General features: G+C 44.7%; 1 protein-coding gene across 3 annotated transcripts in view; it reads right to left on the minus strand.

The window, feature by feature from the left end:
* Positions 1 to 19,268, minus strand: part of LOC8051194 (cyclin-dependent kinase 8) — a 73,975-nt gene that overhangs the window by 32,737 nt on the left and 21,970 nt on the right. For 2 of the 3 annotated variants that reach the window (XM_029968274.4, XM_029968276.4), the window contains 5 exons: positions 11,623 to 11,695; positions 9,259 to 9,356; positions 7,837 to 7,921; positions 7,265 to 7,375; positions 2,680 to 2,724 (listed from right to left, as the gene is read on the minus strand). In XM_029968274.4, the coding sequence (XP_029824134.1) occupies positions 2,680 to 2,724; positions 7,265 to 7,375; positions 7,837 to 7,921; positions 9,259 to 9,356; positions 11,623 to 11,695 (412 nt within the window). The remainder of the gene's footprint in view (positions 1 to 2,679; positions 2,725 to 7,264; positions 7,376 to 7,836; positions 7,922 to 9,258; positions 9,357 to 11,622; positions 11,696 to 19,268) is intronic. The other variant, XM_029968275.4, reaches the window with a different exon arrangement.

The raw sequence follows: 19,268 nt of genomic DNA on the forward strand, positions 1-19,268 counted from the left end.
CATAATGCACGGCAATAACTGTCATAATAAATTGGGCAATTAACTCAAATTTGTTAGGTAACTAGAATTGTAAGAACGCTTGGGGCATGTGGGAAGCGCATTGGTGCATAAAATTTGAGCTATATGACGTGCTGGACATAATGCACGGCAATAACTGTCATAATAAATTGGGCAATTAACTCAAATTTGTTAGGTAACTAGAATCGTAAGAACGCTTGGGGCATGTGGGAAACGCATTGGTGCATTAAATTTATCACTCGTGCAAAGGGCACAATGCAGGCAGTGCGAAAACAAGTATGATAAGACAAAAAAAATGTGCAGCACATTTTCGCATTACCAGCACTGCACCTGTTGCACAAGTGTTAACTTCAGCGCACCACCGCGATTCCCACACACGGTGGTGCGCTAAAATTTATTGATTTATTGGTTTTCGACGAAGCTCAGCAAGTTTTTCATTGGAACCATTGCTTTATTTCCGATAACTAGAAAGATAATTTACAAATCTTTTGTTATTTAGCTGACTTATTGTGACGATTATCCCTATATTATGTCACCCAGGCCAGATAACCCACCTGCAGAGACTGCAGTAGTGTCGTTCTCGCTGAATTTTAAAACAAATCTGTAAAGCCTAAATAAAAACACCCTGTATTGATGCATGCATGTATGATATCATCAGAAGGAGATACTTCTCTCTATGCGTCGTTTGCAGTGCTGCGAGGAAGCGACACCAACAACACAGCCATTGGGGGTGTCGCTTCACTGCAGTGCAGCTGTGTCAAGGGAGAAGCAAACTTAACAGAGCTACCCAGTTTTCCCTAACCATTTAACTAGGCCCTATAAAAAATACAAATCCATAGAGGTTGCCAATATTTTCCCCAGTTAGGACCAGAAGCTTGCTAAGAAAAGATTATGTATTGACATGGTCTCACGCTATCTTTTAAATATTCGCCTATGATAAGACAAACCAAGCAACCCCTATCTTCAACACAATAACACTGACCTTATTCTATGAAGCATAGCTCCAGCAGCTCTACATAAAACAGCTGTTGAAACATTGCGCTGTCAACAAAACGCTGGTTGAAAGCAGACCACTGATGCCAAAAACGTAACTAGAAAACAAGGGGACACCCTTGCAGAATGACACGACACATGCTCCAGACTGCTAAACTGTGACCGACACAAAGGTGAACATGGCATCTTCTCTCATGGTGCTGACAGTGCCTGAAAAGTGTGGCTGAACTGCTATTTCTAGGCACAGCTGAACACATGCTGATACTGAACTTGTCATTTTTTAATTCAGAAGCTGCTGGACAGCATGGTCAGAAAGGAACACGACAGCCTGACAGCATATTCACTTTGCGCATCAGTCTTAGCTCTACACTGTACGACACGGTTAGCACTAACAAAACATAGAAGCTTTTCTGCATTTTGATCAGACGAAATATTGACGGGCACAAAATTTTGTCACTTAGATTAGTGCGTCGAATTAACACTTTCTCTTACACTAGCAGTTGTTATGACAGCCTTTCAATTCTATTAAAAAATACGAAAAACTGGCAGCTTCTCGTTCGTGCTAACCCTGTAGTGCTTTGTACAGTACAGTTGTGATCCACACGAAGGTGAACACGTGATCGTCGACTGCTCTGGACTGTTAGCGTCGCGGTGTGGCGGCTGTGGCAGTATGTGCACTTAGCAAACCAAGTGTGGCGAGGTGCAAGATAAGGCATGCAAGTCATTGCAGTTGCCGCTTCGTGGCACTGTTGGTACGGAGCGGTCGACGATTGCACGTTCACCTTCGTATGAATCGCAGCTGCACGAGTGAAGGCATGAAGGTGAAGCGATGTTTCGAAGGCGACGAGAAACGATGGGGGGGGGGGGGCACTTGGAGTCAAACAAAAGAAACGGGGTGGTTGAAATCGGGGCGAAAACGGGGGGGGGGAAAGGCTGCAGCCATACTACACGTAAAGCAAGACGCCGGCTTTGTTGCTCGGAACTTCTGAGGCGGGGTAGCGTCGTACCCCAAGCTGTTTTGTGCATCGACATAAAATGAAGGTAGGGACACCGTTCCTAAACAGAAGGTTTCTTTCGAGAATGCAACGCCTTTAGCTCACATCTGGGAAACACCTAGACGGAGAAGCGTTTACACTGTATACGAGAGTGCCAGAAAGCACTCTCGCATACAACTAACGAGTGGCCAGGAGCTTCCGAGCACCGACCGAAATTAACCGCTGGATACTTCGAGGCAATCTCCCGAGATTTCCCGTCCACGATCGTCCCCCGGAAAATTTATATATCTGCGTTCCTTTCTTTACCAAAGGCCAATCCAACAATCAACTTTCGTGCGGGACCAATTGTTGTTGTTTTCTTTTCCCTAAACTTGTTTCCAAACAAACATTCGCGAAAATATTTTTGATACAACAAAAACCCACATGCCAATGATCGTCTTAGTTTTTATGATGAAAACTACATTAAAACAAGGTGAAAAACGGTGGCAAGCACTACAAAAAGCAGGAAACAGAAGCATACAATGATTTGTGACTTCCTCATTTTTTTTTTTCTTTTCTGCTTGACAATGCAGATGTAGATGAAGGAACACAGCACACTGAGCAGGCCACAATGACTTTTTCCGCTGCTCAGAGAGGAGAAGACGAAGGGCGGGTGAATGCCTGGGAGCCTTACCTCTGGCTTCTTGAAATCATGATAATTTTTATTGTAACCCTGGATCTAAAGAGGAGAAAAAAAAAATAATAGTAGAAGGGGGCAACGAACAGAGCCAAGAGACGACACGCATGACGAACTGCCGCGGCGGATCGACAACTGGTGCGCAACGCAGAACTGTCGCTGTCAGAACTGGGGAACTGAACAGACGACGAACGGCCGCAAGCGCTTTTTGCATTTTCTCCGCTCTTTTTGGTTCACTGCGAACCCGGAACGTTTGGCGCACGGTGGCACACACAGTTTGCATGCTTTTGTGCGAAACACGGGGGGAGAGGCACTTTCGACCGGGACTCTGCATGCTAGCTAGAGTGCATGCTCCGGTTGAGAGGATGTGCTCTATCTCGCGAGTCTGCGCTACCTGTTGCCGCCAAAGGCAATCGGGGATGGGAGCAGATAAAAGAGAGGCCTCGGCTGCCAGCTTTTAAAATGATGCTACAATAAATTTTAAAAAAAATATGTTTCGAGGTGGTGAGTCCTGGCAAGATAACTACAAATGATGCACCAGCCTAGTCTGCCTCGCTCCTTTGCACCACCCCGTGCCCGTTTTTAAAAGCAAAAAAAGGAGGAGAGTCGTAACCAAGAATGTTGCCACACTCGAACACTACGATGGAACACATAAATGAGGTGCCGTGGCACAAGTCGCTCCGAGCTTCACTGTGGCCCATGCAGGTACCTCAATGTAGAGAGCCTGTTGGAGGTTGCACCCGCAAAGCTTGCAACCTTGACAATTACCGAGCCCCCAAGATTAAACTCTGACAGCACTCGCATGCCTCCAAAAGCTACAAGGTGCAGGCCTAAGTACAAGAATTATCCTTTCAAGTTCATGCGTCGAACTCTGGCAAGATTCTTTCTCGATTTCAAGGGCGCAATTATGATGTAACTGTCGTTTTTAAACTTCAGACAGCACAAAATTGCCTTGGGCTGAGGTGGGTCTTGCATCCCCTGAGGCAGTAACTGTTCTTTTTATAAGTTTCAGTATGTAAATTTAAAAAAGAAAGAGTTTCGAGAGTTTACCAGGATCTGCCTAGCATTGTGCAACAATCATAAAAAAATGCTAATGGCAAAAAAAAAAAAAAAAACTCTTTTTTAAATTAGTATTTGTTTTTCAAGATGTTAAATTAACATCCCTCCAAAACAAGTGCCTGCACTATTGCCAGAGCAAGAAAGCATATAGCAAAAAAAGACTATGTAGCTGCTTCTGTTTATGAAATTTGCAACTCTCTTGGCATACAGTCTTAGTCTTAATCATTCTTTGTGGTTACTAGGCAACTTTATTTTTGTGCAATGCAATGCTGCCCTAACAGTTTCCTCTAAACTTTCACACAAAATTGGTGTAAGTAAGTAGGATGTTGGCTTTTTTTAGAGCGCAGCTCTTAGGCGCCTGTTTCCGGGTTTCGAAACGTCGCCACTGCCGTCGGCATTGGTGTAACTGTGCTAGATTTAGCAGGAAAATTGATTTCCCGTTGACCTAAACGCAAATTCAATTCCCCGCTAAATTAAGCGAGGAAATTCTGCTTCTCCGTTAGATTTAGCGGACAAAATCAGTGTCTACGCTAGGTATAGCGGAGAAATTCAGTTTCTCCGCTAAACTTAGCGGGAAACCCGACGTCACGTGACCTCCAACACCAATTCAATTCCCCCTAGCGGGGAATAGAATTGGTGTTGAGGTCATGTGACGTCAATTTTGCCACTTAATTTAGCGGGGAAACTGAATTGGTGTTGAGGTCACAATCTTTCAGCTAGATTTAGTGGGGAAACTGCGGGAGGAGCGACGGTATGGAGGAGGAGGAGGGACATACCCTCCCATCCTCCTCCTCAACAGCTGCACTCTAATTTCACATTACAGATTTCTAAACGTCTTTCTTTCTATTTTTTTAGATAAGCTTTTTATTTTTTGGTTTTTACAGTTCGTTTTATTCAGGTATCTGCATTAGTTATTCTGTCTTTATTTCCTTCAGCATCTCACAGAATGCCTGAGCACGAACTGCTAGCTATCGAAAAGATCTGACTGTTTGCGTGAGCGTGTTCACATGGCGAGAGCACTTGGGGCAATTCATTATATTGGGCTACACAAATCAGTTGCATACCACACTGAGTGTGTTGTTATTTTCCACAAAGACTAATCAGTTGGAGGATGTGTATTCTAAGATTATCAATGTGCTTGGGCCCCTGGATGAGAAGTAAAGAAAAAAAGAGTTACTCCAGTGCCTCAGTTTCGCAAAACAAAATGCTGAGTAGGATAACTAGCTACAGAAACATGATGATTATTCCCAATTATTTACTCGTGCAATTCCTAACATTGAAGCTTTATGTCCATCAATTAACTGCATCTCTATGTGAAAAAAAAGAAAATAATACACAGCAAAAAGACGACCCGAAGTACCTATGCACAAATTATGAAAACCAAATGAAAGATTCTCAAGTTGCCGAAATCCTGAACAATACTGAAGGTCCGATCAACTGCAACTGCACTACCATACAATTTAAAAATATGCTAAAGGCACTTTTGGTAGGCAGTGACATTGCTATCTTAACTTTATTACTTATTTCGCACGAGTCACATTTGTGTTCAACAGTTCCGTTTACACATGTTAATTTTTTTTCCCTCAAATTCTTTGACTATATATTTCTTCTATTTTACTGCATGGTTGTTGCACTACCACTTTTCGTTTCCTGGTACAGTATAGACCACTTACAACGTAGCCGCTTATAGTGCAGGACCAGGTATAACGCGGCTTTTTTAAACCACCAGTTCGCCTCCCATAGAACTCCATGTAATTGCATACCACTTAAAATGCAGGCGCGCGAAGGGAAATACCGGTTATAGTGCGGTTTCTGGAGCAGCCCGCCGACCCCGCCGACTGACCTGCGCAGCGAGCACGCTTCCCTGTGCGGCATTCGCAGGGCAAGGAGGTTGCTCGAAGAAGCGGGGAGAAGCGAAGAGAGAGGCTTCAGTTGCCATAGCAACGGAGGGACGCACGCATGTGTCGTTCACGTGCGTGCTGTGCGTCCCTCCGCTGCATTGGAAAGATTGGAAACAACCACAACGACAGACCAATCGCAGGTCGAGGAGAAGTGTTCGCGCGCGTTGCATGCCGGTCAAGGGCCGGCTGCTTCTATCCGCAAACATGGCGTCGGTTGTGAATTTTGTGATCGTCGACGTAGACGGCGTGGTGGACGCTCATCGTTCCCCGTAAAAGCACTATCCTTGACTCTGAATTTTCGTTCTGTGTCGCTATGATGACCCAGCACATACTAGAAGGAAAGATCCACCTATTCGTGCGGCGATGTCGGCAGCACTCTCAAGACGGCAGAAACGCCCGTGTCATCGTGTTTGTTTACTTCGACTACAGTGGTGCTTTCTAAGCATTTGTGTTTTCGAACATCGCCCGGATTTCTTATTTGGAGCATTTCATGCCTGTGCTCAAGTTGAAGGTATTACTGGCGCGTACCGTATGAAGGATGCGAATTTTCACGCGCTTTCATTGCCAGAGAAAAGTGATTAGGGTTAGCAATCCTGAATGCTCGCAACGTCCGTCCGCAACCCGCGACGCCGTTAAAAGGCTGCGCCAGGCGAAAGTCGCTCATTTCTTTCAAAATGTGTGACACACTTGAGAGAGAAGTGTACTAGTCTGGTGAAGTAAAGACTTTCCTCAAACTAAGCTTTGTTTTTCATCTAACATAAAATAAATTCTTTAACAAAGGTCAGTTGTCTGATGGCATGTATTTTGGCCTAAAAAATTGATGTTTTGGTTATAGCGCGGTACCGCTTATAGTGCGGATTTTCGCGACTCCCGTGACATACGTTATATGCGGTCTACACTGTACGTGAGATTTCTCTTTTTGCTAAAACCAATATAGACTGTAAAGGAGGCATCAGGCATACATCACACTTTTAGCCTCTGCCCACTTCCAGTCCATTGGGAAACAAATAAAAGAAAAGAAAGAAAACTACAACACACCCAGTGATGTAACCGATAGTACTAAAACATGCAGCACGATAAATTGATGGTGCAACATAATGAATCATCCGGTACTCTGTTTCAATTAAATCATAGTAGCAGAACCAAGGACACAGATAAGGGCTCCAATAACCCAGAACCATTTTGAGGCAAGGCACTCGCACTATAGGAAACTACGACGCGTTGCTGCCAGCTTTTGGAGAATCACTAGCGAGGTACACTTTGCTGGGCAAGCGAGGCCTTCCTTCAGCGGCCAAACGGTTGAGAGACGCCCGTCCCTCTTCCTCTGCGCGAAAGTAGAGAACTCGAATCCACGAGGCAGGCAAAGAGGAAAGCACGCAGAAACCGAGCAAACGACATTACAGCGTCGGGCAAGCGACGACGAGTTGCGGCACCTAGAACCCGTTCTTGGCAAACCCGAAGCTTCGCCGACGTGCACCGAAAAGAGGAACAACCCTGGCAGTCGCGGACCCCCTTCCCGTCCTGGCATTCCATAAAACGACCCGAGCAGACTCGCGTGCAAACGGGGCACATGCACGCGCACGAGAGGGGGCAGGGGTGGGGGGGAAATCGCCGCAGCTTACCTGGTTGCCCGCCGTCGTGGTGGGCGGCGGCGGTGCCATGCGCACCCGCTTGGCACTGGGGCCGTGGTTGTTGTTATCCTGGTTGCCACCCTGGTTGTTGGCGGCCGCCGTCTGCAGAGAGGCAGGGAAGGAACGCATCACTAAAACGATAACGGCGACGCTCGAAGCACAGCGGCTTCGTTGGCGATTGCTGTGAAAGTTCTATGGTCGGGGAAAGCGCGGAAGTCGTGCCATAAAACCCTTAGTTTTTGCAGCCCTAATTCGTCGCGAGCAAAGCCGCTCTAGAGGGCGCCGCCCAAGTGGCTTCGTGTGTGACCGAAATCGGGCTGTTTTTTTTCTGTACAAGAGTTTACGCACTTTGTAAGTGCTAGACGACTCCTACCAAACATAATGGAGACTACACTGATGGCTAATGGAGGTGTGTAACACTTTTGTTTAATAAATAGCACTGAACAAAAACATCAAAGGTCTTCATTCGACCCACTCTTATAAAAGTTGGCAGTACTCAAGATATCCCAGATTCCAAAACTCTTGTTTCGCCAATTCCGCGAAGCAAAAGGGCAGCCACTCACCTTGCTGGCGTCGGACTTGTCCTCCTGCTCCTCGTCTGTCAGGAAGTCCCTCTTGGGGTAGGGGATGGGCACGCCGGCAAACACGCTGCAGGCACGGAGCAGCAAAGGCCTCAGTGTTTTTAAGTGGCACCAATCATTTCTACTACATGCAAATACTGCTTTTACTAACAAATGCAGCCTAACTTCCATAAATACTGTTAGTTCAATTATTTCTTTGTGTCAGATGTACGGACACAGGTAATTCTATTGGGCAATGGTGTTCTTTTACAAACAAGGTTTGTGTTTCATCTACAAGGTCCCAAAAGTGTTACTGGTTCTCACACATTTGTAAACGGCACGTTTTTTTTCCTAGGGTCCCCTGAAAAACATATCAAAGAAGTTCTACTTTTGTCTCATCCTTCTTTTTTAAGCTTGTAAAGGTGGTGGAAACATATGAAATGCTAAAATATAGATAATTATAGACATATTTCTTTTATATGAAATTTGGCATACTTCAGAAATGTGTTGTACCAAGTTTAACTCAAATTGTGTTGGGAGTCCCAAAAGGCTATCAAGATTTAGAATTACTGATAAACAACAAATAAACAAAATTATAAAAGTTTTTTTTTTTCTTCTTTATAGGATGCAAACAACACAGTTTCTAAGTACTACACTCAGGAAGTGCACATTTATACAACGAATTCAGTTTCATATCCAGGCTGTTTGCAAACATGTTCTGAAAAGCTTTTCTGTTTTCTCAGAATTAATTTTTTCATCACAACACAAAGTTTTGCCCTGGTACCTTTTGATCTAGAATTTGAATCGGAATACTTTTTTCGGGGTTTAATACCTCATAAATCAGAAAGGGCAATGAGACTAATATATCCAGAAAATGTGAACTACAAATTTTTCTAATTGGCAGGGACTTTAATAACTAATTTCTAATCATCAGTGGAAAAATGTCAACTTATGACGATTTTCTTTACAATGATGCTAAAATTATAAGAATGGTTTTGCTGTACTCTACTGTTTGCAGAACATGCCGGCATACTTCGCGCCACATCTTTTGTTATTTTAGAAAAGTTGGGCAGAAACATTTGTGATGGTGTTTAGACTTTCTTAAAAACTATAATAGATAGGAAAACAATGAGCTTACATGTTAATGCTTTGCATAAAAAATTATGAACGTGAGAATGTAATATAAATTAGGCGAGAAATGAAAAAAAAAAAAAATGTTCAAGACCAGGGTCTCCCCTGAAATGAAACAAAAGCCCCTTATTTTTCTGCGTCCCCCAAAGAGATACAAGACAACTGACAAAGACGTGGCATGGACTGTTTCTTATGGCGCCTGTCTCTGCAAGGGCAATTTTTTTCGGTAAAGAGCTCCAGGTGGACGTCTGTTTGGCAATGCCGCAGGGGCCCCCCTAGATGCAAGGGGCTCACTCCTGGGTGGGGACAGGGTCCTCCAAGAAGTAGGGGTCCTGCATGGCCTGCTCCGACGTGATCCGCTTGGTGGGGTCCATCAGCAGCAGCTTCTGGAGCTGCACCGTCAAAGGGCTCAGCGTCAAAGACTTTCCATCGCACATACCCGATGGAATCTCAACTGCCCTCTGCAAATCCAATTCCAACGAGGAGATATGGGTAGAAACTCCTCCACGACGACATCCTGTCCACAGTCGACTTTCATTAATTCAACCTTGACGGGACACGCGAGATCGGGTCGAATTATCCGAAAGTGGAATTAGAGTATGAAATTCTGAATATCCGGCGGGATAACGTTTCTATAATGAGCAGCCGCACACCGGCGACAGCAGCCGTGTGTGTTCTTCGCACATTCGGTGACATTCGCACACCGGCAGAGGTGACTGGGAGTCGGCGCCGCCGCAGCCAGTGCCAATGCAACGCTGTTGTGGAGCAGCGCTCGCTCCTCCGCAGCAGTGTTGCAATGGTTGTTTTGGTTGTGTGCACCGGCTCCACCGTCGCCGGCAACTATCGTCACACCTCTGCGGAGCAGCGCTTGCTGCTCCACAGCAGTGTTTGAATTGTTGCTTTGTGTTGAGACCCGAACATGTCCCGTGTCTCAACATCTGCCCTTTTCTTCTCTCTTTGCAATTCGGCATGCGCTTCAAAATTTGAAACTGGGTTTTTTTGCCGCATGCGCAACCGACCACGCTTGTAACTTGCCCACTGCGTAATTCGGAAAAAAAGGTCAGTTTTTGTGCGTCATGCACGGTCAATCGGCTTATAATTTGCCCACCGCCGGTTCTCTTTAGGTTAAATTAACGAATATTTATTTAGAGATCAAAATAATGAGTTTTTTTTAAATAAAGAAATGTATGGGCGTTTGCCAGGACCTTAGAAAAGGGTCGAATTAAAGTGAGTCGAATTAACCGAATTTGAATTAACGCAAGTCATGCCAAAAGAAGAATGTGGCACCGGTGATTTTGAACGCTCTAATATATCTTCTGTAGAGCTTTGCGTGGGCCCAGTCCAGCACGAAAACCCACCAGGGTGCCGGGCCATGTAGAACAATTTTTCTCGGGCTGGGATCAAGCCCAGGCTCCAAAATGCACTTTCTCTCCCCCAGTCGAGGCACCTCCAGCCAGGCCAGGCTGGGGCCGGGCCAGATCGGGTAGGCATCCCATAATGGGGTCGGATAAAACTTAGAATCAATGTGCCCAGGCCAGGTCGGGACTCAAAAGGGAGGTCCGTACAGCGCTCTACCCTCCCACAAACAAGCAGCTCGCGACACAAAAAAATGTAAGTGCCCTTATTTGCTGACATCGGCTTTGCTGACGCAGATGCGCCCTTATGGACTACTCTAAGTGTGGCTTTAAAGTTTGCCACCCAAATCTACAGCGTTTTCCTCAGAAAAAATTTCACTTTTTTTGCCACAAAAATGAACCCAGCATCACCGAATGCTCGGTCTCCGCCCAGAAGTACCGCTAGCGGTCTGGACCAGATCCCATTATTTCGCAACTAACCGCTATCTTATTCAAAAGTTACGCGATTATCTGAAAATTTTAGTAGGAAAATGTAGTTGATGCCATTCAGCTCCATGTATTTGTGTGCCTCGAGGGCCACAACTCTCCCACTGAACACTTCCGAAAATCACTCGTAACTTTTGAATAAGATGACGGCAAGCTCCGACAAACTCAGCATCTCGTCCGGACCACTAGCACTACATTCTAGCAAAGACCGAGCGTTCGGCGATGCATGTAGTTTATTTTTGCGGTGAGAAAATAACTGTACATTTTTGAGGGGGTGCCCCGTAGAATGGGTCTAATTTCGGTACCATCACAACCAGAAAAAGTCAGGACCTCGGTTTCCTCTTTCAATTCAAGTTGTGTTTACACGCTAAGACAGGGGTCTTACTTCTTACTTCGAAACACCCGACCCTCGTACACGTAGTTAGGATTTTAAGAAAATACACGAACGTCACGGTTCCTCTTTCGCCAATCCGAGCGGAACCAACTGTGAACAACACGAGGTTTTACTTGGCATCTCTAAACTCGGAGCTTATCCCTGCCGACGAGCCTCGGTTTCGTCCCTCTGGCTGTCGTCTACGGTCGGTGACGGGATCAGAACAGCAGAGAAGTCCTTCGGTTGCCCCGCGTCCAGCGTGTGCTTTCTGCCTTCGGCAATGCTTCGACGTCTCGTCAGCCTCGAGTGTGCACGCGCGGCCAGAGCACATCGGAAGGCAACGAGCTTGTGCCAGAGGCCGAGCGTCCAAAACGAACGACCCGCTGTTCTCATCCCGTCGGCGACTATGGCGGCGAGAGCGCGGGAAGGGGGAGGGCGGCGCACCAGGAGAAAGGCCTTGCTGTCCGCCTTCACCTTGTGCTTCTCCATGTACTTGACCAGGGAGCAGCTGGCATAGCTGCACGGGCAACAAAACAATGCACAAGCGTCAAATACATGCTCGTCCCGGCACCCGAACTCCGCCCGAAAACTCGACCTGCCTCGGGTCGACCCACCTCGCGCTGTCGCCCTTAATTAAACGGCCAATGGTGGGCAAAAACCGTCGGTAATACGGTTACCGCGGCAATGCCATACTTACCCGATTCTAAAGTGCACCCTTTTTTTTGAAAAAAATTGCGCCTAGAAATTGCTTGTGCATTTGAATCCAATAAGAAATAGAAATCGGGGACATGTTAGGATCCGCATTCTTGAGTATAAAAAACTGGGAGCGCGTTAGGGTTGGGGCACGTTAGAATCGGGTAAATACGGTACCACGAGGCAACGCAGGCACAACGTCGTCAAATCGCCGAGGAACATTTTGCAACGGAAATGCTCCGACAAATATCATATAGCCGAGATTATTTTTCTATGATCTTTCGCGCAAGTAAGCTGGTCTGTCACGGAACTTGCGACCAATGTTTTCACCGGGTTAAGATTTTTGCGATGCTACTCCTTTGGTCAAGACGTCCAAAACATGCGCACGTTCCCTCCCGCCATTGCATCGCAAGCCTCAACCAAATGTGAAAAAAAAAAAAAAAAAATCCATTGTTTTGATTGGAAAAAAGATGTGTCAACTGTTTGCCCAGATTAATAAAACCTGACAACAAAATCACCTACCACATCAAGCGTGTCGAGCATGGAAAGTAAAGAGAATGCAGCAATTACTAGCCCAATTTTAGAGCAAATCACCCGCTTTGTCCGAGAGTGAAGAGGGCAATTTCTGGCATCTCTGCTGGGTACTTTATATGCAACAAGCCACCTGATTCTGCTTCCAAAGAATTACGGCACTAGGACTGTCACACTTGCAGGTTACGCATAAAGACGGGTGTGCGTCAAAAGGTTCAGATACACGGTGCCATACCGCTTTCATCTTCATCCGGCAGGAAAACGAGTAGAATGTTCAAGCTCTTTCTATCACTTCAAACTCAGTACTAAAGCAATTTTCGCAGCTTGTTCGATGCACAGTGTGCAACTATTTTCACTAGTAGGTCTATTGCAAATGACATATTTTTCTCCTCATGAATGTCCACAAAGACACATCATTAACACCTGTTTATATCGACTCGGGCATTCAGCACAACAAGCTCAAGGAAACGAGTTGTTATCCACAGATTCTGAACTAGAATATTTAATGCCCCCATACGTCTAGCAGTTTTAAAACAAGCTTCCTATGAGAGATTGATAAACAGGACTGACCGTACGACTCTACTGCACCGAGCAATATGACCGTGCTACCATCTAGTGGGATTTGTTGAAGGATAGATTTTTATGTACTAGGCGCCACTTGTAGTGTTGAGGAACTGTTTACAACACTAACTTCTTTTTATGACACATCTGTCCATCAAAACATTATAACCTGCTCACTGCTAGCCTTGAGGCTCAGTCATTATTTGCTACAAATTCTGACAATGCTAATCCCACATTTTTACCAGGCCATCATATATAATGCACCATTTTGTTTAAAGAGATTACTCTGAGAAATTCTAACGGGAGTAGTAAGCTGCCATCCTTTGCCCACCAAGACAATTTAAAAAAAAAAATCTTTTCTATCACCAGATTTTAGCAAAAAAAAAAAAAATAAATAACCCTGGTATATATTTTAATGACCAAAAAGATATGTTTTTCTTTTTCTCACAGCCATAGCCACCTCAAGAATTGGGACCCATCAGAACCTAGAAACTTTATAAATTGAGGGTGAGCTATTCAAAGACAGCCTCAGTTCTTCAAAACTGCTTTTAGAGACAAACTTTGGCAGCAAGTAAACTGCAGAAAAGGGTCTGTAACTATGGTTTCCTGATACTGTTGGTGAGTTCAGTCAGACTCTAATCTGCTGTAAAGCCATTTCAGATGTTTTACAGCAGACCTCACCATAATCATTCCAAAGGCTTCACATGGTCAGGTGTCAAAGTTGAAAGTCACCCACTACTGGCATGCTTAGTTCCAGTACTAAAAGGGCCCACAGAAAATAGTTCTTTAACCGAGAGGGTCACATACTGGTTAAAAAGATAGCTGGAGTAAGTGCGGAAAGATAAGAAAAAAATATTTTTTAATGTGTAGATTTTGGTTTTCTGGTTGGTTCCAGGTTTGAACTCTCGAGGCAAAACTACCACTTGCCATACAGTTCATTACCCCAAAAAATGTGAATAGTTTGGAAACTGAGAGCAGCTGAAGTGTAGAAAGTTTTGTTTTTGGGGAATACCGTAAAATCCCGAAACATGCCCCACCCCCCAAAGGTAACCCACCCCCATTTTTGGCTTGACATTCTTTTTTTTTTTTAGACACCAAAAGATGGCTCATTTTTAGTAATTGTAGTGTTCGGATCAACGTAGGTTTTGGCGTAAATGTGTCTAGTTAGCTATGGTGGGATATAAGCGAATATTGCTGACTGGGAAGTACGGTCATCTTTGCTTCATTGCCCCTTGCCGCAATAACAAGTTTGACAAAGACAAATGATCTAAAAATAGCATTTTTTCAACTTTTCTTCATTACCCACCAAAAGTTAGCCCACCCCTTATTTTCACCAAATTTTCTTTCGATTTTAGGTGGGCTATCTTTCGGGATTTTACGGTATTTCCTAATATTGAGGTGTCCGGTTACACTGTATACCATATGCATTTGAACTTAATTCCATCAATTTCCTCCCATAAAACAATCGTTTTATGCCTAGAGAAACCACAAATGTATCGAATGCATGGCCCACCCAACAAATTTGTAATAGATTTCACCCTAACAGGCAACATACTAATGCACCGGTGCCAGCACATAAAAAGCTGAACTCCTCTTTGTTGCAAACCTTTGCAGCTGAGAAAACAGGAGTCTAACACTACACGAAACCAAGTGCTCTTGTGTACGACGGTACTCGATTAAGGTTTCCGGGAAACCTCTATGGATGGCCAGCAACTAGACAAGCATTGACTAAAAAAATGTTAATCAAAATACAGAAAAAATATTCTGAAGCCGGCATTTTTGAAAGACAAAAGCGAGTGCTAGTAGTGTTTGTACAGATGAAGCTGACGGGATCGCAAACGCAAGGGGAAAAACTTTTGGGCAAGCGTCTGACCTGACCCTCCACTACAATCGGGGCAACAGACTTTGCTCTGCCTGTTCAAATGTCCGGGAGTTTTCGCAGAAAGGCTAATGACTAGTAGGCAATGAGCTCCCGCTAGCAAACATTGTGAGGCAGAAACAAAATATACAAAACATGTGCACTATATGAAATTAAGAGGCAGTTCATTATCTGGTAATAATTAAGTGGAGAAAATACAACTCTTAAAACCGACTTTTAAAATTTTTCAATGACCTTAGAGCGCGAGAGGCACAAGCAATAATGGAGGCACAGGACAGATCGAAGTCGGAGCTGGACTCGTGTGCACGTGCCTCACTGGCAGAGAGAATGCTGACTGGGATCTCCTGTAATCTTTTCTGACTTTCATAGCTTTCTGCATCTTTCTGGCAATGCCCTGCCAGCATATTTGCCAGAACTTTAATTTTTCAGAGATTTATCTAAAGCTTTTTTTTTGTATAAAATTAAAGATAACGTAAGTTATGTTTAAACTAGGGTTCCATGTTTTAGGTCAAAAAATGATAAACCGTGATAATTAATTACCCCAGCCGGTTTTATAAGAACCCAAGAGAAAAATAAAAGAAAACCCAAATTGAAGCTGTCCTCAATAAAAAAAAAAATACCTAAGCTTCACAGAAAAATTTTTTTTTTTTTTTTGATCTAGAGTTTTTATTTGTTTTTAACCTGGAACACGATTCCCACCCACCAGAGCTCTTGCTTCTCTTTGTTGGAACTGGGGGATCGGTGGCCAAGTGGGCTAACGTGTCTTAGCTCGGAGCGTGGAGCAAAAGCTTGCGCTGCAGGACCTCCTGGGTTTGATCCCTACCCCCTGCCCGTTTTGACCTGGACGAATTTTGTACCGGCACGCATTCACGTAGTCACTACTGCATGATGCACGTTAAAGACCCCATGCTAGCAGTTGTACTGCAATGGCTAAATTTCTCATCTACAGCTAAGAGACTGGTCTCCCACTAATGCATACTAGCATACTAGGCTATATGAATATGCAAGCAACACATTTTTTTTTTTTTTTTGTCGAAACCCTATTTATTTTTTTGTTGTCCTAATATGAGGGCCGGGGAACCCCAAGCACGTGCCCCATTTTCTTCTATCCAAGCCCCGAAAAATTCAAAATTCTTGTCCCCCCCCAGAAACAAAAAAGAAAGCCGTTTACAACTCCCTGTAATGCCAAATTAGAGCGCAGCTCTTAAGGAGGAGGATGAAAGGGAACTGAGGAGAGGGTATACCCCTCCTCCCCCTTCCTCACCTCGTCATCCTGCCTGCTACTCCACCACGGAAGCCACGTGGCCTTACGGGGGCCACGTGACTTCAGGGAGGGTCACGTCACCTCAGGGGGGGGGGGGCCACATGCCTTACGGTTAGGTCGACGGCAACGCCGCTGAAGCCGGAAACGGGCACCTAAGAGCTGCGCTCTAAACGAGTATACTGAAAAAACATTGAATCTGCGAAGGAAAATAGGCCTCGAAAAAAAAAACACCCTCGAATTCAAAGAAAGATAAGCCTCAAGATCATGGAACCATGAGTGTAACCTGTTCACACAGAGTCTTAGAGAGCAACTACTGGCATTTCCTATTGATAAATATTGACATGGATGTACCGTCAATTTGAGAGGTTCTCTCGACATCATCACTTACGAGAGAACTTGTAAAAATAGTTGCAACTACTAGATATTGTTAAACTCGTTTCGTAAGACATTCATTTCCTAAAACCTTCGAGGTACAGGGAATATCTCATCATACCCCTCGACTGAGTTCTTTTAGAAGTATAATGCAGATTTGGAATCATTAAACAATCGTTCGAATCACCGAGCAATTCATTAAAAATGCTTAATAGCTTAAGGCGCCAAAATGCTAAGAGGAAAGTTTATTTAAGGGAGGACACAACCCAAAAGTGTCAACTTTTGAACCTTCGGCTTAATATTTTTATTTTTATTTTACTTATTGATACCACGGGCCGCCGTGGGGCAGCCAAGGTAGGAAAGATACATCAATCATGGTTTACGATAAAGCAATGAATTGAATGTATGAATATGATTTAAATGTACAGTACCTATATACTGGCAGTAGCGAGCAAAATGCAGTGCAAAGTTTCATCAGTGTACATGAATTGTGGAAGAAATTATAACGGCTTTTATAAGGAACACACTGACATTGTTTAGGAAAACTATTGTTCGAAAACTAATGTAACAACTAACATTTTTCTTCACTAGGTAGGAGAATGCAGCAGTGAAACAAAGTTTCCAAAATGTAATTTATTTTATGCTAACTTCGCACTGAAAAATCATATAAATTTCTTGCCTTTTATGTTGTCGACAAAATCTTAACATATCTTACAAAGGCATCTACAAAATACAAAAGCTTGAGATACACCTAGGCACTTTTTACGAGTTGTGCATGCGAAAGCATGAATGTCGTTCTTGCGCGTATCCTCGTGAAGTTGCTCTGCCTCGCTGACATTGGCCATGCCGCCGCTTTGTCGACGGCACGGAATCAGCTGCAGGAATTGGCTGGTGAGCTCAGGTGGCGGCACGGCCACCCAAGCGCGCCAGCCGATTCCGGCGCGCTGGCGGAAAAACATGCATGAAAAAACAATGCCACAGCTGCATTGCCCCATTATATTCCACTTATAAAAATGCTATTGAGTTTTTTGTTTTGTTTTGCTACCAAACGATAGTTTTCCTAAAGTGAAAATTATGCCAAAAAGTGGAATGGAGAAAAATCTGTTAAAAGTGATTGAACCTCTACCTTTTCTTTAGCATTGGTGGGCAGAAAGTAATTTATAAAAAAAATAACTATGCTGCGTAAACAAATGAAACTTGTTGTGAATACTCTCTAATGTCCTCACCCAAAAGTACCAGATGACGACATGCACCTTTTGCGATGCCCTCACGCAGCTCATATTAATGCGCCAAGAAACTGAGGGAAAGCAGAGCTCGCAGGGACCTCACAACGCCAAGCTCAAATTCGAATGATTGGTGGGTAGAGCTAGAGCTTTGTCCTGAGTGCAGTGGAGACCTTTGTCTCCACTGCACTCCTCTAACGCGGTTTGAATGCAAAAGCCAAATGCCAGGTACCGGCATTCAACTTTCTAACCGGTTCGAGAGTGCAGTTGAGACAAAGACAGCTAGCTTTAGGTCCACCCACAAATCACTCCAACCAGAGCTCGGCATTCCGACATCCCTATGTGATCTCGTCTCCTCGTCTCCCTCAGTTTCTCGCTGCATAGCCTGCCCTGGTCAGAGCAAATTCTAGGCCTTGACCAGTTGAAGGCCTCTTCCAAACAGTTCTGGTCCACAAATAATCTTTAGGGTCCTTAAAGCTCTTGCCCGTCAGTCGAGCCAAGCAATAAAACTTTCCTTTGTCATGCACGGAGATACATCAAGCTTCTGTGTCATGTTGCCTCCATATATGACAGCGTAAAAGTCAATTTTATAATACTAACGATTGGGTGAATATTCTCTTGATCTGCTGTCTTCTTCATCAAACATTTCCTACTTTCACTGAGCATGAGTCCCCCATCACCTATGCTGGCCACAAGGGCTCCCTGAGACACTGATGGTTGAAAATCAGTCCTACTGGAACACTATGGTGAAAAGTTAAGAACCCAGTAAATGCTCTCCCTCTAGCACGTGCTCGTTGCCTTCCTCCAAGTTTTGGCTGAGCATGCAACAAGTGTTACCAAAGACAGAAACACAGTGCTGGAGGCGGAGCATCTACTGAATTCTTAGCCTGTCACAGACAAAAAATGACAGGGGGACACTCAAGGTTGTTTACGTGTGGGAATGCGAAAGCAATATAGTCCCACGGGAAAAATGTTTTCGAGTAATGTTTATATACATATTAAAGTTTAGGACGGCGTCTAGGATGATGCCAAGGACGGCACCTAGGATGATGCCGAGGACGACCTCTTGGACGACCCTAAGGACGACGTCTACGACGAAATCTAGGACGACCTTAAGGACATCAGCAAGAACGACATCTAGGACAACTTCTAAGATAACCTCTAGCACGACGTCGAGAACGTCATCTAGGATGACCTCTAGGACGACCTCAAGGACGACCTCAAGGACGACAGCAAGGATGGCGTCGTCCTTGAGCATACGATTGAGCGGCGCGTGCTTGATGACATATTTTTATGGCCATCTTTCGGGCACGGAGACGCCACTTTTTCGCTCAATGGGACAAGTAAGGCTTTTGCCTTAATAACTGAATTCGGCCCAGTGGCACACCCAGGGGGGGGGGGGGGGGGGGGGGGGGGGTTTGGGGGATCATAACACTCCCCCCCCCCCCCCCCCCCAGAGCTCCGTGAGAAATTTTTTTTTTTTGTGGGCATATTTTGACGATTTTTTTAATGTAATGTTCGCAACGAGGACCTTTAAGGGTAAATAAATTCATCGCCCCCTCCCCTC

This window comes from Ixodes scapularis, unplaced genomic scaffold (assembly GCF_016920785.2).
Source record: "Ixodes scapularis isolate PalLabHiFi unplaced genomic scaffold, ASM1692078v2 PGA_scaffold2__306_contigs__length_199485367, whole genome shotgun sequence".
In the NCBI taxonomy this organism is placed as follows: domain Eukaryota; kingdom Metazoa; phylum Arthropoda; class Arachnida; order Ixodida; family Ixodidae; genus Ixodes; species Ixodes scapularis.